This window comes from Meriones unguiculatus, chromosome 6, assembly GCF_030254825.1.
Source record: "Meriones unguiculatus strain TT.TT164.6M chromosome 6, Bangor_MerUng_6.1, whole genome shotgun sequence".
Classification (NCBI taxonomy): Eukaryota; Metazoa; Chordata; class Mammalia; order Rodentia; family Muridae; genus Meriones; species Meriones unguiculatus.
In genome coordinates this window covers 97,018,279-97,043,892 of record NC_083354.1, presented here as the reverse complement: position 1 = coordinate 97,043,892, position 25,614 = coordinate 97,018,279, and the positions used below count along the sequence as shown (strand labels likewise).

Sequence of the window (25,614 nt, the reverse complement as noted above, 5' to 3'; positions counted from 1 at the left end):
AACAAGAGCTATATGACTTTGGGGAGTGGGAACGGATTTCCTGCGTGAGTGTTTATCATTGGCTCGAGGCTTAAGGTACTGGGTTGCCTCATTTTCATGGAGAGGCATTCCAGGTACTTGGTTACTTTACGAGGATTGTAGATGCTGGGCACATTCCCTGCAGGCACAGAACAATCCTTACTTGTCCATTCTCAAAACTGAGATGTTCATGGTATGGACACATCATAACCTCTCTCTAGCTTCATGCTGGTTTTCCTGGTAGCACAGTCTACGTACGTGCTCCACAACCTAGGCCCTCAGCACGCGTGTTAAGTTTGTGTAGTTCGGTTTGCTTGTAGGAATCCTTACAGGCTGGAGGGAAGGGGTAGGGGAAGGCTGTCTGTGAATTTTTTTTTTTTTTTTTTTTTTTGCCTATCTTTGGGACCCTTTCCTCCTACTGGGTGGCCTAGTCCAGCCTTGGTATGAGACTATGTGCCCAGTCATATTGTAGTTTGTTATGCCATATTCAGTTGCCATCCCTTGAAGGCCTCCTCTTTTCTGTGAGGAGGTGAATGGAATGGGGAGGGAGAACTGGGGAAAAGGAGAGGGAGAGGAGACTGCAGGTTTCATCCTGGGATATAATGTATGAGAGAATAATAAATAAAAAAGAAAAATGCCATCAATAAAAAAAATTCAAGAAACTTATAATCAATAAATTTGTAAATTTTTATTTGCTTACTATTATTGTATTAACTGATTTTTTTTTCATTTTATTTCAGATTCTTAATCCCAAACTTTACTTATTGTGTTCTTTGGACTAAAACAGTGGCTAATAAACTATTATCTATGAAGGGAAAGCATATTTTTGTTTAAAATGCTTTCCAGGATTTGTTAGTTAATGCTGTCAGTTGTCACTTTCATTTCCTTGATTTTTTTTCTCTATAGTTAAATTGGGTATTCTTGCGTGTAGGATATATCTTTATCAATTCCTGCGAAATGTTTTTAGCCTAAGCGTGAACGCTATTCAACGGGCGCGAAGACCAAGTTGTAGAAGTTTTTATCCTGATTCTCAGGCTCGCAAATAAAACGAGGGGTGGGAACGCACATTTCCTTCTCTCATATCCGTGTGATCCCGCCAGCCACCTGTATTTTAGGATGTCACTGAAGCACAAGATGCTGCTTTATACATATACAAATAATACTATTGTTGGGGAAGAAAACAATATAGTTGGCTAAAGAAGGTAAAGGGAGGTAAGGCAAGAGTTGGGGATCCACCGCCTTCACACTCTAGGTGCAGAAAAGGCTTTGGAAAGGACTGAAGATCAGAATCCAAAAACTCCCGAGGCGCCGCTTTCTCCTACTCTTGCGAAGTTGAGCCTTACAGTACTTGCACCTGATACGGGTGCGAAAGAGACACCAGGGTGGCGAGAACCGCAGGCCGGCGCGGTGGCTGGGACGCCAGCGGGCACCACAGCCTCGGGCCCGCTCGCCGGAGGAAGCCCTCCTCCTCCCGGGCCGCCCCCGACCGCCGGCGGAGAGTGCGTTTCCAGGCAACACCGGCGGCGTCACTTCCTGCCATTTAAACTCAAGCCCACCCTCGCGTGAGGCGCCGGCCGCTCGCCCGAGTCCGCGCGCTCTGTGTGCGGCGCGCTCCGTGGTGCCGCGCGAGCTTCCCGGCTGCGGGCGGCTGCGGGACGCGGGGGCCGCCGAGGCGGGAGCGGAGCCCGCGCACCTCCTCGGCCGGCGGCCGCGGGGCCGAGCCGTGGCGGCGATGGCGGCGGCGGAGCCCGCGAGCTCTGCCCAGCCCACGCCGCAGGCCCAGGCCCAGCCGCCGCCGCCGCCGGGGGCGCCATCCTCGCAGCCGCCCGCGGCGCTCGCGGCTGCAGGCAGCAGCCGGCACGAGAAGAGCCTGGGGCTGCTCACCACCAAGTTCGTGTCGTTGCTGCAGGAGGCGCAGGACGGCGTCCTGGACCTCAAGGCGGTGAGCCGGGGCCGTGGACGGGGCGGCGCGCCGGGGCCCTGAGGGAGCTGCGGCCAGCGTCCCCGCCGGGCTCGGGAGCGGGCAGCCACCGACCGGAGAGGCTCCGGGAGCGCCGAGGGGCCGGAGGGATGCAGGGTTCCCACCGCGGCCACCGCGCGGCTCCGGCCACAAAGAGGTCCCGGCGGCCAAGGCCCGAGCGCCCGCTTGGCTCTGGCCTCACGCGTGGTTGTTTGCTGTTGGCAACTGATGCCTTCACTTTCTTCCTGTTTGAAGAACTTTGGTGCCAGTTCTTCCGAGTGAAAGGAGGAAGTGAGGAGAAAACTTCCCACACCTCCCGCTCTAGGCAAACTTTTTAGAAGGGAAAATTCTTCATCGCTAGTTGGGAAGTTACATTGGATTTGTTGACTTAATTTGGAGTCGTATTTGCCGTCACACGGAGAGGGCTTGTTTTGCGACTTTCAGACGAAGGGGTGGAATTCCTTGAAAAACTTTATCTGGTTTTATAATAATGTTTGCTTCGTTCTTTGCCACAGTTCGGATTTTTTGTTTTGTTTTGTTTTGTTTTTCAACAACAACGTGCATCAAATGCTGTTCAGTCATACAGTGATTTAACCGTTCCTGGCAAAACTTGGAAGGATTCCACATCGTAGGGGGTAAAAGAAGAGTATGCCAATTACAATTCAGCTAGTACAGGGAGTTTAAGAAAGAGCCACTACCTTAAAAACAAACAAAATTGCTAAGGAGTCTGCAGTCACAGAGGATCTCCTTTCCGACTCCTAACGATAACTGGCTGTACTGGGAAAACTCAAAGCTCCTAGGGACTGAGTACCTTGCTACCTTTCTGTCTTGAGGCTGACATCATCCTCAAAAGCCATGCAAAGTGTCTGAGCTGGAGATGTTCTGCCTTCCAGAACTCTGCTGCAGTCTCCTGTTTGTGGCCCAGGGAGAGGCACTGGCTTGTTGGCACTTGGATTGTACCCTATTTCCTGGATATAGATGCCATTAGATGGCCGTTCTAATTTGGAAGTTAATTCTTGGGACCTTTTTCCACTTTGGAAAATTCCTTGTATTCTCTTACCTCTCTCCCCCAATCTCTTCTTTCCCTCCTTAAAAGTAATTCAGTGGGCATCTATAGTATTCAAATGTTGTGGTTTCTAATTTCACTGGCAGTAATAAGCTTAGCAGAGAAACCCCTGGTGTTACAAAACACCCATTGAACTCTGCTGTTCAAAGTTAGATTCACCTGTCGTGGGTGACTGTCAGTATAAAAAGAAAATACCAGAATTTCAGGGCTTTCCGGGTAAAAGTGGAGTTTGATATTTTGTGCTGAAACATGTTCAGAAGAGGATGAACTATGTCTGCTCTTCCAGATTTTATTATATGGCTTCTTTCACATGTATGGCAGCAGGTTCAGGCATCAATAGCAGAAGATAGATATTCCTGAGTCTTGCTTTGGTTACCAGGATCTGTCCTAAAGGGTCAAAGATTTCTGTTGTAGTAAGTGTTTAATGACTTACAGAGAGACCGGTGTACCATTCTCTTTCTTGGCAGAAAACATTTTATTTATGCATACTTTTCAAGTATGTAAGTATATATAAAATCTTATGTATAAAAACAACTTATGCTGAAGCATTCCTAGTGATGTTTCTCAGAGTACGTCATTGTGAAATGTCATTACAGCACTAATAATACATTTGAAGATGGTCCTACACTGATGATAATAAATTTCCTCTAACTGGACATTTTTTAATATGCACTTAGTTTTTCTTATTCTAATTCTAAGGAAGGAACATTTGTCTGTATAAGCTATTGATACAGGTTTTGCAGGTTTTATTGGTACAGATTTTTTAATTAATAAGAGAATCTTTAATTTTTGTGAAAATCACAGATATAAAAATATATTAATTTTCTCATCAAATACCCTGAGCGGCTATAAAATATTTACGAATGTAGATTGTAAGCCTAATATTCCCACCAGAATATGGATCTGATACACTTGGGAAAGTTCGTGGTTAGGTCTGCCAATTAGATTTGAAGCTAGACTGTTATTTTCTTTGCTACTGCCTTTTACTGGTCCTCAAAAATAAATATACCTAACTTTTCATGTGTCTCCGTACATTATGGATTCATTTTTGCAACGAGAAATGCATAAATTTACTTTAGAGTAACTTGGTAGGTAATGGGCATCTGTCTGAAGAGAAAGGCACTGATGGCAGATTTTCTAGAAACATATTAAACTGTTTTTTTTTTCTGTAGCTTAACTGATGTGTTAAAGAGAATGTGTGTGTGTGTGTATGTGATACTCTGACAACTCACTTTATAACTGTAGTTTCTATATCTTATTTGCCAGGTTAATGCCATCTTGAACTTTGCAAGCACTGTCTGGGTTATGTATGTTGTGTATTATGAATATTTAGGTGACAAATTACCTGAGTAACATCTAAGTATTGTTGTATATCTCTTCCAGACTCAGACACATACATAACAAATGACCTGATACACACCCTAGAGGAAGCATATTTGAACCTCAGGCTTTTAGTACATAATTTTAATTTTTTGAGGTAGTTGGCATAAGGAGGCATATTTGGAGCACAGCAAAACTTCAGTGCTTGCTTCAGGATTCTCAGGATAGCCCCACTCCTGAGTATGTCCATGCAGAACTGAAAGTGGGATATGGAACTTTGTACAAATAGATTCTGTTTGTAGAATCTATGCTTATGTCATTGTTATTCAAATAGTCAAAAGATGGGCAATTTAGATGTCTTTCAATGTGTCCTCAGGTGGGGTATGCCAGGTACCAGGAAGGACTGTTCTGCTTTAGAAAAAAATTCTGACATATACAGCAGAGATGAGTTTATAGTGAATAAATAGACGAATGCTGTAGAATTTTTTTTTTTAAGTTTATGAGTGTTTTGCCTGCATGCATGTCTGCACTACATATGAGTGTGGAATCTGCAGAGGCCACAAGAGCACATCAGATCCCCTGGAATTGGAGTTATGGATGGTTGAGAGCCACCATTTGGGTACTGGGAGTTGAACCTAGGTCTTCTGGAAGAACAGCCAGTGCTCTTAACTCCTGATCCACCTCCACCCCTACTGTGTCATTCTTATTTGAAGTATGTTGTAAGTGGTGATTAATATTTACTATTGATATATCTGCTGGTAAAGCTGCTATTAATCCTAAACAGCTGTATACCCAAATCACCACACCGACACTGGTATTTATTTAATTAACCTAGAACATAATGCTGAGCAATAGTTGTTCCATCGTAAACCTCCAAGCCCTCATACTTTACTGACATTTAGATTTCCCACATTATACTTGCTTTTAGTGATATATTAGGTGTGGTTCATTCTCTCCAAGCTGTTGCAAGATCTCCCTCTCTGCTCTGCCTCACCCTTTCTATTCCCATTCATTTCCTGCCCTCTGGTTCCTTCCATTGCTCAACCTTGTGGCTGGTTGCTTTATTTTGGCCTGTTTACACAAAGTTGAGACAGGATGCTTAGAATAAGTATCACAATGCAATATCCGGATTGAAACCAGAAAATTGGGATGGGGGGGATCAGCATTTGAATGAACAAAGGTAAGGTCTCAAAAGAACATTATAGCAACAGAAGTATTCAAATAAGTACTCAGATTCTTAAGAGACAAAGCAGGAGAGTGCCAGAAGATATGACAGTATAGAAGGAAAGTTGATTAATGGAGTTTTAAGCTGAGTTGTTCTCCCCAATATCTATGTACTTAGTGCTCCCCCATACCCATTTGTTAAAATGAAAGTACATTTGAAGGCAGGTCCTTAAAAGGAAGCCTGAGTTAAATGACACTATCAGGATGTGCCCTCATTACATCTAGTCAGTGTCACTATGACAGCAAAGTAGGATACACAGACAGCAGGGCATTTCACATATTGAAAAGACCATGTGAACACAGAGCAATAGAGGAAGAGATGGGAAATGAGGGAGAGCAGTGTCAAATAAGAGGGTAAGGGGGTGTCAAATAAGAACAGATTAAATATAATGACAGATGTCACAGTGAAACCCTTTTCTTTGTATGTGAACCAAAATAATAATTATATAAAAAAAGGCTTTTCAAATTATACATTTGTGGATGTAGGCAAACAATCTCTAGAGATTTCAATTTTTAAATTTGAGATCATTACTATGATTTTCCCAGTTAAATAGACACTATAAAATATCTTTTTTCTCTTCCTTTGATTATTTTTTGCTGACTTATATAAGCAATAAGAAATGAACTTTATTTTTAAAAGCTTATACAGTTTATTAGAAATAGAATCAGAAAAATAGTTAAAGCTTATATATTTCAGCATAAAGTACTGTAGCAGTCAGTAGCCAACAAAAAGGGTATGTTTAAGTACAGTTTCTTTGGGACAGATATTGATGGTTATAATATTTACTATTGATATATCTTTTAGTTAGGCAGCAGTTATTCCTAAACTAGCTGTATACCCAAATCACCACACAGAGACTGGGATTTCTTTAATTAACCTAGAGCACAATGCTGGGCAATGATTACTCCATAACCTCCAAACCTGCATAGTTTCCCATCATTCAGATTATTCCCATTATACTTGCTTTTAGTCATATCTAAGGTCTGGTCCATCTCTCCACGTGGTTCCAAGACCTCTCCTGGATTCTCTCTCCTCTTCCCATTCACTTCCTTCTCCTCTGCTCTCTGGACCAGGATGTCCTACCCTATCCTCTCCATTGCCCAGCATTGTGGTTGGTTCTTTTAATTGACAATATAGAGAACAAATGGTGGCATGTTTACACAAACTTGAGACGGGTGATATTTAGAATAAGCATCACAATGCAGTGTCCTGATTGAAACCAGATACTGGGGTATATAAATCAGCATTTGAATGAACAAGGGTAAATTGTATGCATTCCAAAAGAACATTATACCAACAGGCCGAGCATTGATACAAATTGAAACATTTACTGTGTCAATAAATGGTGCTGATTCAAGAGTGAGCTGTATGCCCTTAGAGTCAGCAATTATTTGATATTTCACTTCCTTGTTCGTTTATGGCCCTTATAGACCTGTGAAAAACATATCGGCCTCTCCCAAAAATACTTTTTCACCTTTGCCCTCACCTAAAGTACTCATGTTTCGGCACCAGTTTATAGCATCTTAACATCTCTAATAGAAGTGACCTTCTCTCCCTCTCCCCATTTTTTTATTCTAGGGATTGAACCTAAAAATTTGTGCATACTTGGCAAGTGCTGTCACTGTAGTTTTTGGATTACTCTTTTTAAAGATTTACTCAATTTATTTCTTTTTAAAGATCTATTTAATTTACTTGTACTGTTCTTTTACCTCATGTATCTGTGTGTACCATCTACATTCAGTGCTCATGGAAGTCAGAAGAGGTGTTTGGGTCCCTTGGAACTGAGTTACCCATCTTTATGAACCTCCATGTGGGTGCTAGGAACTGAACTCAGATCCTCTGGAGAGCAACAAGTGCTCTTCCTAACAGCTAAGCATTTTCTCCCATTGCTTAACATTTAAAACACCATTCTATGATATATTGTCTGCGTAGGCATAGACTTAAATATGTGTTTTTTTTTCAATAAGGATATTTGTGGAAATTAATTTCTGCTGCTCTGCCACTTTTATGTACTATTTATAGAACCTAAAAGCAGGTTGTATTTAAATTCCCTATTCAGTACGATTATATAACTGAATGCATATGTACAAATTATTTAAAGTCTTTAAAATTGCATAAAACTTTTTGTCACAAGTCTGTTTCGTGAATAAGGATTAATGTCAAATTCTGTCATTATTATTTAGCATTCTTGGCTTCTCTATAAAATGAGAACATCTACTTGCAGAGTTATTGTTAGCGTTATATTAGGTAATGTTATGATTTATTGACAGAAGTATCTTGGCAGGTTGGAGCCAAGGTGTGCTGCAAAGAAATAACACCTTGCAGCAGATCTCATTCAACAAGTTTATTGAGAGAGGATGGTATGCAGAGGCTGCCGCTGTGCAAGGGTGTAAGGGGAAAGAGCAGGAAGAGAAAGCACTTGCTTTTTATAAGGGGGTATAGCGCCATGCACATAGAGAGAATCTGCAACTCATGTTGACAGTGGGACTGTGTTACATTTTGGCAGATGATGGCATGCCGCTGTTGCTAGGTTACTAAAGATGAGCCTAGGGGTCAGGTTTTCCAACAGATAACATCTGTAGAGTCTTGTCACATAGTGACCCTCTTGCTATAGGTTAAAATGAATATATATATATATATACACACACACACATTAATTATAATGAGTGGAGTTTGAAATTAGGTAATTACCTTAAGAAAAATGGATGAACATAAAATGCCATGTTTCACATTTGAAACATTCCAGTTTTTATTGTCATTAAAATATTTTCTGGCTCATCTTGGTGTATCATTTGAGACCATTAATACTTTGACATTTCTTTTTCCTTTCTTATTTATATGTCTGTGTGTTTGTGTGGGTCTCTGAGCTGTCTATGTAAGTGCTTGTGGAGGTCAGTAGAGGGCATTGTGAGCTGCTCCACATGGGTGCTGGGAATTGAACTTGGGTACTCCAGAGGAGCAGCAAGTACTCTATTATTCCAGCCCTCCTCAGCCTTGTTTTTAGGTGGAACTTCTTTGGTTTTATACAGGATTGCTGTTACACTACTTTGATTTTGGATTCTGGCTCCTGACTGAATGTAAATTTATAAATCTCATTCACTAGGCTATTGAATGCGTATCTGTTAACTGTTGTCACGAAGAGAATAAATAACCTGCTTTGCAGGTAGAGAATCTGAAGTACAGGAAGTTGTTAGAACTTGTTTTTAGGTGTCACCTCATTAAATACAAACATTGTGGCACTTAGACCCTGCCTCATTGGTCCTAGTTTATGGTTTATTTGGTCTGCCTACCTGGTAACACCGTCCCAAACTTGAATATTGTTATGTCTGTAGACACTGTTTGCTTCCCATTTGTGAGGCATAATCTTAAAAACATCTACTATTTAGATAGAAGGTTAAGTTTTCTTCCAGAGCATTGTCTTAGGGCTTGCTTATTTTTACTATAAACTGAGTTGTGTGATAGTTAGATGCAACTTTTATGGCATTCTTTATAGTTCCTTTTATTGGCTATCAGGACCTACTATAGAAAAATGTAATCTTTTAAAAGTAAACTTGATGCTCTGTTCACTAGCATCTGTATAGGACACAGTATAAAAGGCTTGGGATAAGGGTGGTCATTGTGATCCTTGCCCACTTCCTTGGTATACCTGAGCAGTTTGAGGGCTGGAAAAAAAAGTGTGTTTCAGTAGTAGTTTGAATGAGAATACCCCCCCCCGCCCCCATAGGCTCAAATACTTGAACACTTGGGCCCCAGTTGGTGGCACTGTTTGGGAAGCTTAGAGGAAGTGACCTTGTCGCAGGAAGTATATTACTTCGGGTAGTATGAGAGGAAGGCCTTCTGCCAATTCCTGTTTGTGCTCTCTGCTTTATGCTAGTGTTTGAAGATGTGAGCTCTCAGCTTTCTGTTCTGGCCAACAAGCCTGCTTGCTGCCATGCCTCCCTGCCATGATGGACTCGTGTCCTTTTGTATAAGCCAAAAATACAAATACTCTTGTTTCCTTAAGCTGCTTTGGTCATGATGCTTTATCACCACATCAGAAAAGTAACTAATTCATTGAGTCTTGCTTTAAATTCGTGATCACTGTCTTAGTTACAGTGTCCATTGCCATAACTATGACCACAACAACTCTTATAAAAGAAAACATTTAATTGGGGCTGGCTTACAGTTTCAGAGATTTAGTCCATTATAATCATGGCAGGAAGCATGGCAGTGTGCTGGCAGACATGGTGCTAGAGGTGTCAAGAGTTATATATCTTGATCCAAAGGCAGCCACAAGAAGACTAACTTACATAGACTTATATGACATATATAAGTATATGAATATGAGAGAGAGAGCATATATCTGAGACTTCAAAATCTACAGTGACATACTTCCACAAACAAGGTCACACCTCTTAGTGTTACTCCCTACGGGCCAAGCATTCACACAAACTTATTCAAACAACCAGAACCACTAACTTTGAAGGACAGTAGCACTCTTCTGTACTGTCCACTATTTTATGTCCGTATTTCACTTCTCCTCTCCTCCTATCCCTCTACCCCAAAGCTGATGAGAAATATCAAGGGTATTAGGAAGGAAACATCTGCTCTACTAATGTAACTGTATTTGCACCTAGCTCAGTGCTGGACTTCAGTTACTAATATGCCTTTCTTCCTCCTTTCTGTGTTATTAATTACCTTTTTATGTTTGCCAGATTATCCTTGTCAGCATACACGTGGGTTGAAATAGCACCTGTCTTCAAAGGAAAAGATAGCTTTCCTGGAGACCACGGGACTCCTACAGTTATGGCCTCCAGTCTCTGTTCCTCTTTGCAGCAGGACACTTTTAAAGACATTGTCTATGCTGGCTTCTGTTCTTAAAATTTCTCCGTGAGATTCCCCCTTCCCCTGCCAAAAACTTCTGTCCAAGGTGATCAGTGAACTTCTCTGAGACTTGTCTCACTACAGTGCATGACAGGTTCAAACTTTTTCATACACTTCCTTCCTTTGGATGCTACTATTCATGCATGCATGCTCTACTGTGTTAGTGTCAAGTTGCTCTTCATTTTTCACACACTTTGTTCCCTTGTTAGATGGAACTTATGGATTCCACCTGTTCCTGAAGACAATCAAATTGATCTCAGCTTGTGCTTCCCTTATGTCTTTGGCCTCTCCTCCTTGGCCTACATTCTTCATGTTCAGTAATCTTCAAGGTTAAATTTCTGACTTCCATTGTTTCTGTATGCTACCAGTATCTTACCTTCTCTAGACTTCTAGGAGAGGAACCACCATGCTTTTTGAAATCACTTCTAGAATGACCACTGTGTTACAGATTTTTTTTTTATTGATTTAATGATGTTGGGATGGAGTAATTCATCCATGATTTATTATGAACTTTTAGAATGCATACTAATATTAAGTAGGTTTATTATTTGTATATATAATTTTGACTCCCCTTATTCCTTAATTTCCAAAAGGCCCAGGTACATAAGAGTAAGGCTGTCTTTTGATGAGATTCTTCTGAAAAAATTGACAATTCGCAGTTTTTCCTCTACTTAGTACATAAAGTGGCAGTTACTACTGTGTTGCTTTTTTTTTTTGTGGGCCTGTGTTTTGACTTCTTTTCTTCTCTCCAACATCTGCTAGTTTAAGTGGAGTAATTTCTTTGGTATTGCAAAGACTGGGGAATGCTTCAAATATATCTACTTACTCACAAGACACTAAGTGTATTGGATTTTGGATTAGATTCTCCTGGTGTTACCTTGACAGACAATACTCTTTGACTTTAAAACATAAACATAGACTATACTTTCTTTGTTCTTTTTGTCCTAAACAGGCTGCAGATACTTTGGCTGTGAGGCAAAAGCGAAGAATTTATGATATCACCAATGTCTTAGAAGGAATTGATCTAATTGAAAAAAAATCTAAGAACAGTATCCAGTGGAAGTAAGTCAGAAAATTTATGCAAAAAATGTTTTTGATAGAAATCAAACTTCAGACTTTTTTTTTTCTCCCAAATGTTCAGTTTTAGTCCTTTAATCACACCAGACCTCGCTGCCTCAGGACAGAGCTCTCTGGATATGCCTGTCATTGTGTTAGATGTTTCCTTGCTCTCTCCACTGTTGCATGTATTACTATGACTTGGTTGCTTGCATATGTCAGATATCCTCTGTTTTTAGAATACTTGTTTAGGCCTTACTTTTTTGTTAGAATTCTGCCCTAATACCAGAAGTTTATGGCTAACTTTGCCAGTACTTCATTGTGCATTAGGAGAATGTTAAATTTAACTATTTAGCTCTGGTTTGACTTATTTCTTTATGTGCATCTGGTATTTTGCCTGCATGCATGTCTGTGTGACAGTACCAGATTTCCAAAGAGTGTAAACTCATTTTGATTAATCTATAAGTCAGTTTTATTACTAGAAAAATTAGATAATATTAAATGGGTGTCTGATCATGTGGGTATTTATTTTCATGCTTTTAAAGGGGTGTAGGTGCTGGCTGTAATACTAAAGAAGTTATAGATAGATTAAGATTTCTTAAAGCTGAAATTGAAGACCTAGAATTGAAGGAAAAAGAACTCGACCAGCAGAAGTTGTGGCTACAGCAAAGCATCAAAAATGTGATGGAAGACTCCATTAATAACAGATATCCTTCTGAGTAAGTTATATCATAGCTGAAGGTGTGTTCTGTAGAATATATATATATATACATATATATACATATATATATATGTATATATATATATATACTGAATATATATGTATATTCAGTTTTCTTTAGTCTTAAGTTAGTTATCTGGTGCTTATGCACTTAAGTTTTACAAATGAAAATAGCATTTTATAATTTTCCAATGATTTACACTAATATTTCTAAAATACTATCGTTTTAAGGTGTATAGTATTTTAACATTCTTGTGTTGTAATGTGCACTTTCAGTGCACCAACTGACATGATGTAGTATTTGCTAGGTATATAAAGTTCTTTAAATAATTATGTCCACTTCTGGGGCAGTAAAAACTCCGCAGCTTTCAGTTTTGAAAAATTAATTTGAGTTTAAAGGAGTATCATAAATTTGTAATTCATGATGCTTCTGCCTAATATTAGCCCAAGAATGCTTTCTCTTGCATAAGGGGATTTTAGTGATAAATGGTCTATGTGTTCCTTACACATCACTGTCTATGTTCAGAGACCTTGGAGATTTATTTTGTGTATGTGTTTACCTATACTTTGATGGAAACTTTGCAGTTTATTTTTCCTAACCTCACCAAAATATTTGAATGATGTATACAATGCATTCCTCATGCTGTCTTACTTGTTATTTATGTGGAGGTCAGAGTTCCATAATCCTGTGAGAACAGTGGGGATTTTCAAGGTTGTTCTGTGGAACCTAAAGATTCAGAAACCATTTAAGTGATCTAGAATTTGTTGCCCTGCTTTATAGTTTTACATGATTTCAGCCATGCCCAAGTTTCTATCCTATGACTTAACCAATTCTTAGAAATGGCAAGGGCTCAGCCAGGAGCAGAATTGTAGTAGACTATTCAGTCCTGGACCACATCCACTTCCATCTGGCCCACACACCCAGGAGGCAAGACCTAGCATGAGTCTTCCTCATCCCAGGGCCAGGCAACCTGGGATCCTATAGGAAAGAGTTGGTCAAGATTATTCAAACTAACCAATTCTGAAGTGTTTCTCCTTCCCCACTTAGCTTTTTATATGAAGACCTTAACGAAGGTTCTGGACTAATATTTTCTCTTGCCTTCTAACAACACTGTTTTATTTCCTGTGACACTTTTGTCTCTAGGAGCTGTGAGTGCAATATATTTGGTTTTCCAAAGCCTCAACTCATTCAACTCATAAAAGATAAGCTGTTCTCCACCACAGTGACTTTCTTCTCTCCCCATTCTCTGTACACAGCTCTGTAGTGTATGTACCATTTTACATTATACCCCAGAGTCCTCAGATATCAGAAATCAGGGTGGCTACTTATTAAGCAAAATGTATACTGCCTACAGACCTTTGTCGGTTTAAAGAATTATACTTTTTGTTTGACCATGTTGCAGCACCTTCATTTACTGGATTTCAGTTTGGCCTTTCTGTTTATTACGTGTGTAGAGCTTGATGTAATCGTTCCTTAACTCTTATGACAGTACGTTTTCCTATGTAACTCACGAAGACATCTGCACTTGCTTTAATGGTAAGCACTGTCAGCCTTTTCTTACATTCTTTTTATCCATATTTACTTATGAGTTTTGGAGACAGGGTTTTTCTGTGTAGACCAGGCTGGCCTCTAACTCAGATTCACAGCTAGGATTGAAGACATAGGCCACTACCACCTGGCTACATTCTTCCTTTGAAGAATCTGTTGACCGTAGTCTCTCACAATTCCCCATATATTTAGGCTGTCAGTATTTTCAGGAGTTGGAACTATTTTATCTTTCTCTGCAGTGATGGGCTCCATAGCAGTAACCTTTTTCACAGCTTTTTCTTCATGTGTGGGAGGGCAGGGGAGCCAAGGGAAGAGGAACTTAAATCATTAGGATTCAGCAGCCTTTTCGAGGTCACAGAGTCAATAACAAGATTTAAGCTGGACCATAGGAACTTGAAACACAAGCATTGTTTCGTTCAGCTGTACAGCAGGTACTAGTCATTATTCCTAATCCTGTTCCATCTTCTGCACCTCATGTTTACTGCTTGTAATGACAATGTGATGTATTAACTAAAATGAAGGAGAATATTTCCAAAATTGTAAAATAAAACTTTGTACACATTTATATCATGCATGTTTACTAAAAGGACAGCATGCGTATTGCCCACAGAGTAATCAATTTGTCAACTTATCTTTTGAATGCTAACATAAAAACTGCTGGAAATGTATATGGTCTTTTCCTACATTACCAGTATAATTCTTACGAAATTTGGGGAGAGCTTTATTAATCTGAAGTTGCATAAAAGCTCTGTTGTAAAATATGGCTTCAAAAATAAATTTACTTAAGGGTAACATGTTAACATATCATACCTAGTCTCTAGTGTCCTCTTGTTTAAATGGTTTGACTGCTCTAAGTAAACAGTATTAATAGGAAACTAAAAAGGTTGTACAGTTTCAGACTTTACAGAACACCAAGTAAAAGAAGGAGCTAAATTTTTCAGTGAGACTAGCAGCTGAGACTGTGACTCTTTTGTGACCTAAAAGCATATGTCCTCATTTAATGTCCGAGCCATGTTGTTATGGCCTTCATTTTATTGAAGCTGATGTCATCTGTCCTAGGTTTTGATTTTTGGTTTTAAGACAGGGTCTCAGGTCTCAGGTTGGCCTCAAACTCATGGGGTAGCCCAGGATGACCTTCTGATCCCTTCTGACTCTTTCCCTTTGCACTTGTGGTGTTGGGAATAGAGCCCAGGCCTCCTTAGTAGGCTGGCACTCTACCAACCGAGCTACACCTCCTCCTCTATCCTCTGTTTTTGCTGTTGTAGTCTGGAGATAAATTCTCAGGTAACCTGTGCTGGCCTAGAACGCACTGTTTAGCAAAGTCTAACCTGAAATTCTTAATTTCTCTGCCTTCACCTCCCAAAAGTGTTGAGATTTAAAACATGCACTACCATATTTGGTAGCCTAGGACTAAATCCACACCTCTGATTCCAGATCTCCCATTCTTACCACATCTGTTATGATCTACAGCATTCCTACAGTTGTTAAGTATTTATTTATTTTGCCAGGTGATACACTGTTGGCCATTCAGGCACCTTCTGGTACACAGTTGGAAGTACCTATTCCAGAAATGGTATGTAGCATAGCTGTTATACAAGTGAAAAAATAGAACTACTGTCTTAAGAGAGACAGATGTATTTTCTTGAGCCAAACAAGAATAGAGTATGAACACCTTTTAATAATTGCTATTAAGATATAGCTGAAAACATTGATATCTGGATTTGGACATCGTCAATACTTTGGTAAAAGTAGCTGAATGAATCTGTACTTCCCTTCTCCCCTATTCTTTTAGGATTTAGGAATTTATATTTTTAAACTTCAAGAAGTTAAATACCTTTTTTTAAAAAAAAATTTTTTTTAATCTATATAGGAAATTAAGTCAGTAGTCTTTGGCTTGATGGTGGAAAAGTTTTGGTTTGTGATCAAGTAAATTATCTTTTTGAAAAGAAGAATTTTTTTTTTTTTTAATCTATGTAGGAAATCAAGTCAGTAGTCTTTGGCTTGATGGGTGGAAAAGTTTTGGTTTGTAAAATTTGTAAATTCATACAGGATGTTGAGATTACCACAGTTGTGGTAGCTTACTCCAAAGACTGGAGTCCATGCATGTAGAGACTTTATAGAACATTACTGAGCACCACCAGGTAACATTACAGTGAAGTGGATGGTGATGTGCCTCTGTAGTAGTCATCCCAGCATGTGAGAGACAGAGGTTTGAAGCCAACCTGGACAACATAGTGAAAGTCTATCAAGTAAATATGAAAGTGAGGGCCAGGAAAAAAGTGAAAGGGAAGGAAGAAAGGTCAAGACAGACTGTTTAGAATTCTAAAACTTCCTATTTTTATAATCCTCATTTGAACAAAGATTACCTTTTAGGGGCAAGTGCCTTACAGACCTTGGTAGTTCCATTCTACTTAGTCGTTTTTCCTGTGTTGCCACCAAATGATTTTGTCATGTGATTTTAGTTGTTAGATCCTAATAACTGCCTGTTTTTGTTTGCATGTTTCAAGCTAGCCAGCAGTGATAATGCTCATTTGTTTATACCCAATTACTTCAAAGGGTCAGAATGGACAAAAGAAATACCAGATAAATTTAAAGAGTCACTTAGGACCTATCCATGTGCTGCTTATAAATAAAGAGTCCAGTTCTTCCAAGCCAGTGGTTTTTCCTGTCCCCCCACCTGATGACCTCACACAGCCTTCCTCCCAGTCAACGTCAATGACTCCAGAGAAATCCACCACGGCTGCTCAGAACCTGCCTGAGCAGCATGCTTCTGAAAGAAGCCTGAGTTTCCAGCAGACACCAGCTACAGGAATCCCTTCAGGTTGGTAGAAAGCCTTTGGTGTAGAAATTTCTGGTTAAAGCGAGTATTATATAAAACAGATCAGAGCTGTTCTGAATTTGTCAGTTCTAATATCTGAGGCAAAATAATCCTACCTCATGTTTAAATTTAGTATCTTCTATAGTCTATATGCCTGCCACCAGAATACGTGTAAGAATGATTCAACAGCACATCCTTCTGTTTCTATATTACTAGACACACACGTGTTTATTTGCATGTGTGTGCATGTCTGAATATATGCTTATTACAGAAATATCTAATCTATTTAGACTCTGGAGAACTTGTTTCCGAACAAATACAAGTATCATAATCTGTTTTATTTGTTAAGAGTGGGTATACTCTAACAAATTGCTTCCACTCTGAGATTTCAGTCAGTAGCAGTGAAAAGCCTAAAGACATGGGTTAAGTTTGTGTTGCTTATATGTCTCACTTCTTTCTGCAAGTATTTTTATGCTATAGCTACAGAGATGCTCAAAAGAAAGTATTGTCTTTAAGAAAGTACTGATTTATTTCAATTTAATTGGGATATATAAGGTAAACAAACTGTATATGCTTTAGCTTAAATCCAGTTGGTACTTTGACTTCCACAGAGGATTAAAAACAGGCAAGCAAAAAATTAGAGAATTTGAGTACTTTGTGTGTATCATTTGGTATAGAGAAATCTCTTGGGGCCACATTAGACATTTTGGTATCAGGTGAAAATGCTAGCTAATAAACCAGCTAAAATTTGTACATGGGAAAGAAGCAGCTAGAGTATACAGTGATGAACATGAGGGTAGGGGAACTTGGAAACAGTGTGCTTATGACAAGCAGAAGAGAACACTTCAGAAGCGTCAGACTAAAGACTAGATGTTTGTATTCACTGCAGCTGAGGGAACATTAAGGCTAAAATAGGGTACTAACGGGATAGGAAAGAGAAGTAATGAGCAGATATGAGAAGTATTGTTTAGGCAAAGTAAATCTGGATGTATAAGATAAGGAGAATACAGAGATAACATGATCAGGAGAAATGAAGTGTTGAATGATCTGAATTATCTCATACTTATGGCAGACTCAGTTTTAGGAGAGTGGGAAGTTTAAAGTTAATGCCAAGAAAGTAGGTAGTCATGAAAATTGTCTTTCACACTGTTCTAGTACTTTTAGCTCTCTTCTACCCATCAAACTAGTGATGTGACTATGAGTACTGAAACATAATTACCCTATCACATTTCTATTTCCAACAGGATCTATTAGTGGAGACATCATTGATGAATTGATGTCTTCTGATGGTAAGTAGCTGAAACTTTTACTTCCGATATACATTACTATCCTAGAGTTTAAATGCCATGTAACTCAATACTATAGTAAGATACATCTTTTAAAATTTAGATTTACTTGCATCTTGAGGGAAAGTAACATTAGGAATACTTAGCAATTTTATTGAAAACTATTAGCACACTGGCCCAGGAGTAATTGAGTAGCATGTCACAATCAGTACAGTTTTATATGTACTCCCACCACAGGCAATTTCAAGCTGCCCACCTGAATCACTGAGCTATTACTAACACTAGCCAGGGTATCTTATGAAATAATTATTAAAAATAAATTGTCTATAATATGCTAATTAATAATTTTTCTGGGCTTTTGTGTGAGTTTTGGGATTCAGAATTCGTGAGAAATGTTGTTAATCATCATAATCCATATGTAGAAACCAACTGTGACAATGATTCTGTTTTTCCTTTGCAGTGTTTCCTCTCTTACGGCTCTCTCCTACCCCAGCAGATGACTACAACTTTAATTTAGATGATAATGAAGGAGTTTGTGATCTGTTTGATGTTCAGATACTAAATTATTAGATTCCACGGAAACCTGGGACTGTTATCTACCTCTAACTGCAAACATTTTAGAATTCTTCATAACCTATGTATTTAAAATTATGAACATAACTCCTTTTTAGTTCACTGATTCTGGAGTGTTCTTCCCTAACATTTTATTTTTGACTTCACAAAACTTGAAAGGCTCTGACTGCTTCTGGGGCAATGATAAACTGTGTACCAGCATGCCCTCCGATGACTACATTCTGTTTCTTTCAAAACTGGATTCTTCTGTAGCCCCTCTCCTGAAAGTTAATGTTGCCCAGATCACTTATTTGTCTCACATTTTTTACTGCCACGATGTTGTTTTCATGTGTCCTTCAAACAGACATTCACTGCCACATATAAAGTGAAGGATGTCACTGTTGAGTGAACAGATTTTGTAAAGTGCCTTCTGTTTTAGCACTTTAAGTCTATCAGTTTGTTGACTTCTGACATTCCAAACTTTCCTAGAGTATAGGAAAGATCTGTTTATGTAGTTTGTTTTTAAAATGTGCCAATGCTTGTACATTAACAAGATTTAAAAAAAATAAAGTATGAAATACTCAATTTATTGATCTTTGGGGGAATATGATACACTGCCACTGTATTACAGCTGAGCCATTAGTCGTGTTGCTTCGTCAACATTAGCTGGTTCATTTTCATGGTGCTTCTGAGAAATCAAAAGAAAAGATGTTATAAACAACCTAAGTAACAGCAAACCAAACCTCCTTGAATATAAACTTTTATCTAGTTTAATTCGTCTAATTTACCTGTTACCTTTAGAAATACAATGCATTCTATATTTAGACCTGAATATATTGAAATCTGAATATGACTGAATGTGCTATATGTACAAAATGCCAAGTAAAAATTACTGCAGTGGAATTCTAGTAGAATTATTGTATCTAGGGTAAACATCAGAAAGAATAAGTACTTCTTTAACAGAAGTACTTAGACCTTGAAGAAATACTTGTGAAAAACGGTGATTGTTTTCTATCATTTATACAGTAGGTTTTCTGAGGGAGCTTTATAGCCTTTGCGTGACTTTTTTCACAAGATGGCTCTGGCACACCTGGTAATGCAAACAGTATGCAGTAAGAACTAAAGTTGCAGGGGTGTGAAGGTTTCCTTCAAAACACACATTCATTAGGGGATCTGGTATGAGGAACTTGTTTCACCCAAAAAACAACTTCTATGAAACAATCAATAAATAATAGGCTTTTGCATGTCTGAGATTCCACAGAGGGTACATCTCCTTATTGCCAGCAAGGCCTCCAGTACCAGTCATGAAAGCAAAGTTCTACTTACCAGCTCTTTCTGCACAGATGTAAGAGAAAGGCTTTTTGAAAAGTTTGCAAGTTCTTTCTGTATATTTACAAAAGCTCTGTTCATTCTATTGATTTTTTCATCATTCATAATGTTTATCTGTAAAAAAAAAATCATCCAAATTTCATAACTATTAAAGGCAAAATGTTCTCATGTTTTAATCTTGTTAAGCATAAAAAAAATTAAGTACTGGGCTGCCTAGATGTCTTGGCAGTTAAAGGTATTTGCTATGCAAGCTGGACCGCCTGAGTTTGATCCTCTGACCTAAGACACCTGTCTCCTGTACATGTCATACATGTAGCACAGACACACATTTAAAAAAGAAAAAAGTTTTCTAAAAAGAAAAGTCTGTAAACTCTTGACTCTACCAAACTAATAATTCATGCTAAAACTACTGTTGTCTTATTGGGAAATTTAGTCATAAAGTAGGCTTAGAATAATTAAATGAATTTACCTCATACTTAAGATTTTATTGACATAAGCTGATCAAAATATGTGATCTGGGACTGGAAAGATGGCTTGGGACCAAGTTTTCAGCAACCATCTCATGCAGCCCACAACTACTTCTAACTTCATCTGTAGAGAGCTGATACCCTTTTCTGGCCTTTGCAAGCCTACGCAGAAGTGGTAAATGATACACATTAAGGAATTTTTTTTTTTTTTTTTTTTTTTTACTGTGACAATTCCTGACTATGGTGCTTAACTCTTATTTATATAAAATAAGAATAGTAAACTCTTTGAGCCCTTTTCTGGACCACCTTCTCTCAATGGATACCCCAATAAGCCATCTTGACTCTAAGAGAAGGGATGGTGCATCAAATACTGTTTCTCCTTATAAGCTCTAGGCTCCTTTGTACTACAGTTTTCATGAGAACACCAATACTCCTCCCTGATTATTATTACCCAGAAACACCAGTTATTTGCTGCTTTGTCAAAGAACTCAAAATACTGAGTTTGACCACTCCATATAGAGTCACTGTTTAGTGAGTTCAACAAAGCCAGTCTAACAGCTGGCATCTTTGTCAAAAAGTCCTGATCTGCGGTATATTTTTGACAATCGACCTCTACCCCCTGCTCCTATGAAATACTTTCACCTTTTCACTTGTTCTAGTCATAGAAATTCACTCAAAAACTTTCCAATCCTCAGCTCTCCTTATTTCCTTCACTAGCATGTATTCCACACTAATATCCAATCACTTCTTTTCTTTCTCCACCAATCCCTTAACAGAATTTGCGTGATAACCTGACTAAACACAGGTGACCCATTCTGAGTTGAGATTTATGCTGATTAAACTCAACTGGCTAACTAGTTTCATTTAATTCATTATCACAAATTTCAATCCCTCATTTACACCAATTGTAACAAAGGCACTTTCTAATTACTTGATATTAATTCCAACTAGAGTATATATCTATACCTACTTAGATATATCCTTTCTCTGATAATATCTGCTTATATAAAAGTTGTAGTACCTCATAGCTCAAAAAAGTAATCTTCCTTATATAAAAGTAATCTTTCCTCACTTGGGGGTGAGGAATAGTCTTAGAAGATGCTGCTCCCAGGATTTCCCAGCTCTGTAGTATTAGCTCCTTTTCATTTAGGTCTTTGCAATTATAACGGCAACCCTGTAGGAAACTCCAGACTTTCATTTTTTTCAAGCTTTACTTCCTTTATAATTACAAAATCACAAATCTGCTTTAGAAAGTGTATGCCAGTTCTTGAAAAGACACAAAAGTCAAGTTTTTTGGTTTAGGTTACTTTGGTTTTGGTTTTTTGAGACAGGATTTCTTTGTGTTAACAGCCCTGGCTGACCTTGTAGACCAGACCTCGAACTCAACAGATATCTCTGCCTGCCTCTGCCTCCTAAGTGCTAGTATTACTAGGTGTGTGTGATCAACTACCCAGGCAAAAGTCAGGTTTTAATGGACTGTTATGACAAAGATTACATCCTTGAGAGTTGGCTCACTTTTTAAGCGAGGAAACATTCTAGGAATATGTAAAATATACTTAATCACAAAAAGAAATTCTCATTTATTTTGAAACAAAGATTTATTATTTTTATCTGTATGTGCATACCTGCATAAATTTATGTGCACCATATACATGCAGGGTGCCACAGAGGCCATAAAAGGATATCAGAGCCCATACAGTTGGAGAGGTAGTCAAGTGTGAGGCCCCCATGGCTCATAACCTTAGTCCTGTGCAAAAGCAGTAAATGCTCTTAATGCTAAGCCATCTTTCCAGCACCTATTCTGAAGAATGAAGAAAACAAACTTTCTATTTCAACCAAATTTTCATTTTATAGGCTTCTAGGTTCCAAGATACTAGCTACCAAGCTGCTAGCTGACTGTACATCTTTACTAGTGGAATCTTGATATAATTCAGAGTAAACTACTGAGAAACGTCCTTTATAATGTCTTAACAGTATTTCTATGGTCTCATACAGCTAATAGGCTGCTGTATGAGGCCTCATATTTGTGTACTTGGGAGGGGGGATTGTTTGTCTTTACCCTCTCTTAAACTTGTATTTTAAAAGGGATGTTCTTTATCTTACAATTTAAAAATAATCTCTCCTAGTAAGAAAGGCTAAAAAATTCTGGTTTAAGTAACAAAACCTCATTGTTGAGCACTTTCACTACATTTTGCTTATAACAATAAAATCACAATACTTAAGTACTCACCTTCTTAAGATTAGTAGTCACTGGTTTTGCCTTGTTTTTAACCTTGAAGGTTTTTTGGTTGGCTATGTGAAATACATTCCTGGACTTCTGCCCTTTCAATTTGTTCTTGGCCATTGTCTAGAAAAGAAGTGGGTTCAGTTAATCCGCTTATCTATTGAACCAAAAATCAGTTTAATTTGTTTTTATTTATTTGTTTGTTTGTTTTGGTTTTCCTAGGCAGGATTTCTCAGTGTTAACAGCGCTGGCATTCCTGGAACTCACTTAGTAGACCAGTATGGCCTCAGAACTCACAGACATCAGATTCTAAAGTGCTAGGATTAAAGGAGTGTGCCACCACCACCCAGCTTCTCAATTTAAATTTTTAAAGTCCATCTTAGTTCTGTTCTGATTATTTTAAAAGTTGTTACATAAATCCCATGTCTTATACTCTTAGACATTTTGCTGTGTGAATGAGGAACACATATCAATCTTTTCTCCATTCCTAACACCAAGTCTTGGTATCAGCACACACAAACCAACAACCCTTTGTCTGCAGCATCTTATAATAGAAACAACAGCATCTTATAATAGAAAGGGACAACTCCGCAGCTCATACACTGTTACCTGGTACTGTATATTAGGTATACTATATACTTGTTATTTTCTCATTTTTTACTCTATTTCTTTTCTTTAGTACTGCCTGTCAAAAACATTCCTTAATCTTTTACTTCCTACTTCCCTCATATTCCATTGAACAATTTCCCTTACATTTCTGTACAAATGATTTTTAGCCTGAAAGCTTCCCCACCCCACTGTAGCTAAATGCAGACTTAAAGCCTCTAACTTCTTCCTTAAAAGCTTGCGTTAAACCTGTTGAAGAATTCACAGCAGAAACAATTTTTCATATCAATAATTTACTTACTGAGCTTTTACTGTACATACAGTCACTGAACTAAGGTTTTCTGTGGTTTTACAAAGTCATTTCTCACCACAACCCTTTGTGGTAGATACTACTATACCCCGCTTACTGATTTAAAACGTGATGCAAAGGAGTATGCAAAAACTATGCAAGTTAGACCAGGGTTCATATGTCCTACTGCTTCTCATGGAAAGAAAAAAAAAATATTGCCTACTGCTGCACTTTCTACTTCTGTTTAATTAGACCATAAGTATTTACTGAAGCATAACTAGCTTCATTCCACGACATCTTTCTGGCTGCTTTTCTGCTGTAACTGAGGCCCAAAGACTGATATTTATCTGGCTTTTTTTGCACAAGCCAGCTGCACACAGTGGCAATCTTTTATGATATGATAAAGTGTCCTGAAGTTTATTAACATCAATGGTTTTCCTAACATACGGGGCACTGTGCCTTGGTCTGTCATATCTTTGGTACTCTCGACTCTAGCCTAGTATCTGTCATTTCTTCCCTTTCTTTTGCTCAGATTTTATAGCTTGGCTAAAACTTCCACCAATATAGCCTCAATATGTATATACTATATATGTAAACTCTTGAAGCCTAACGGTACTTCTGTTTAAAAATATAATTAATAGTAAAAAATACACGATTACTGGAGGAAAAAACAATACCTAAAAAGCTATTCAACTTATGTTATTTAAAATCCAACCCCCATCTAACCTCTCGTCTCATTTACTAAAGTTGAATAAAGAATCGGTAAGTATTTAAGTACACACACGTAAGCAAGGTATTTTATGAGCACAAATATTAACATGAACATGTATACACAGATAAGGGTTACAGACTCGAATGACAAGAGAGACGCTTACTAAGCTGGAAACACAGGCTCGAGATCAACAGTCTAACTGAAGAAAGCTTGAAAGTTGTGATGAAGACACAGTTAAAACACAAAGAATGTGCAAGGGGTTGGTGGCCGCAGGGTTTTTGGGCAGGGGCACCTGGTTAGTCCATCGCCCTCGAGGGCTAGGCAGCCTGCGGAGAAGTCAGCAGAACAGAGGCCTCGGAGTCGCCGCGGCCAGAAAACCCACCGTGCCCTGTCTGGGTCCCCAGTATTTAACCCCGGCGCTCTGAAGACCTCATTACCTTCTCACCACCTTTGCAAGTTCACGCGGCGGCTCAGGTTCCCGGCGACGCCATCCACACGCTCAGAACACAGGAAGTTCCGGTAAGAGGAGCCAGTTAAGCGAGCAGTTTCTAGCTGTAACCCCACCCACTTCAGGGGCGTTGCCGGGCGGGGTCACGCCCACACTCGCAGGTCCTTACTTAGTCACGCCCCCAGCGGGCGGGCCTCAGCGGAGCCCCGCCTCTTCCAGCGGCTCCGCCCACCTCGAGGGAACCTCTCTCAAAGAGGAGGAGTCAACTCTAAGCGGAGCTTCGCCTACAGGGATGCGGTCGGAATTTTTCACCGGTGGCAGGGGCGCGGCCTCCCACCGGGTGAGGTCCCACTCCCCGTGGGAGCCCCGCCTCGCAAGCACCCCGGGCCTTTGCCCCAGTGACGGTCGTTTGTCCCACCACGGGCGAGCTGGGCAGTCTGTCCTTCCGGCCTGAGATGCTGTCGACGCTGCGGGCCCTGCGATGTCCAGCAGGTGGCGATGCGACCACAGGCGGAGTCCAGGCCGGGCCAGCAATACACTGAAGAAAATGATCACATCCTTTTCACGTTGTTACTTTCTTGTTTCAAAAAGAAAGTTTCCTACACAACAGCAGATGTGAAAAACAAACAAACATTCTCTATATATGTGTGCAAAATGAGCTCATCAGGAACCGTTGAGAAAAACTCGGAAGCCCCTTTACCCTTGCTCTTTGTGGATCTTCATGTTTCCCGTTTGGACGATTCAGAAAATCCTATTCACATTTTCCAAGAGGCTATTCACATAGTTGTTTCCATGTGTTTATGTCATGGGGAAAACAGTTTTCAAATAAATGAAATATTCACATTTACATGTAATTTTGTATCTTAGAAGCATTCTGCCGACTCTTTGCACTACACCAAAATAATGCAACGATACCATCCCCTTCTGCAAGCTAGGGAACTGCTGAGGCCCAGAATTTAAGCCATTTGTAATGATCTGTCACAGCTGGCGACCTCTCAAGTCCTCGTTCTACCAAATCAGTCCATCTGCTTGTAGAAAGTTCAACTTTTACAATCATGTTATACCCGTTACAGAAAAGTAAGGAATAAATCCTGGAAGAAAACAG

At 39.2% G+C, this 25,614-nt stretch overlaps 2 protein-coding genes across 3 annotated transcripts; one reads left to right on the top strand and one right to left on the bottom strand.

The window, feature by feature from the left end:
• The first annotated feature begins 1,579 nt into the window (after positions 1-1,579).
• Positions 1,580-19,019, top strand: E2f5 (E2F transcription factor 5). The gene is made up of 8 exons (XM_021660235.2): positions 1,580-1,960; positions 11,405-11,514; positions 12,054-12,215; positions 13,723-13,766; positions 15,287-15,351; positions 16,335-16,599; positions 17,841-17,885; positions 18,343-19,019. Exons 1-8 carry the CDS (start codon positions 1,751-1,753, stop codon positions 18,450-18,452), a joined length of 1,011 nt encoding a protein of 336 aa, XP_021515910.1. The 5' UTR covers positions 1,580-1,750; the 3' UTR covers positions 18,453-19,019.
• Positions 19,001-24,647, bottom strand: Rbis (ribosomal biogenesis factor). Of its 2 annotated transcripts, XM_021660236.2 has the most exons (4): positions 24,499-24,647; positions 22,461-22,577; positions 19,761-19,877; positions 19,001-19,122 (listed from the first exon to the last, which is right to left on the bottom strand). In XM_021660236.2, the coding sequence occupies exons 2-4, from the start codon at positions 22,572-22,574 to the stop codon at positions 19,060-19,062; spliced, it is 294 nt and encodes a 97-aa protein (XP_021515911.1). In that variant the 5' UTR covers positions 22,575-22,577; positions 24,499-24,647; the 3' UTR covers positions 19,001-19,059. The 2 variants fall into 2 exon arrangements, with proteins under 2 accessions (XP_021515911.1, XP_060241744.1); XM_060385761.1 differs by lacking the exon at positions 24,499-24,647 and having other exon boundaries at positions 22,461-22,578.
• Positions 24,648-25,614: the final 967 nt, after the last annotated feature.

Coding starts and splice junctions, on each gene's coding strand:
- E2f5 (XM_021660235.2), top strand. CDS start 1,751: ATGGCGGCGGCGGAGCCCGCGAGCTCTGCCCAGCCCACGCCGCAGGCC. Junction 13,767..15,286: donor CATCTGCACTTGCTTTAATG/GTAAGCACTGTC, acceptor TTATTTTGCCAG/GTGATACACTGTTGGCCATT. Junction 17,886..18,342: donor TGAATTGATGTCTTCTGATG/GTAAGTAGCTGA, acceptor TTTCCTTTGCAG/TGTTTCCTCTCTTACGGCTC.
- Rbis (XM_021660236.2), bottom strand. CDS start 22,574: ATGGCCAAGAACAAATTGAAAGGGCAGAAGTCCAGGAATGTATTTCAC. Junction 19,878..22,460: donor TGACTACTAATCTTAAGAAG/GTGAGTACTTAA, acceptor TTTTTTTTACAG/ATAAACATTATGAATGATGA. Junction 19,123..19,760: donor CATCTGTGCAGAAAGAGCTG/GTAAGTAGAACT, acceptor TTGATTTCTCAG/AAGCACCATGAAAATGAACC.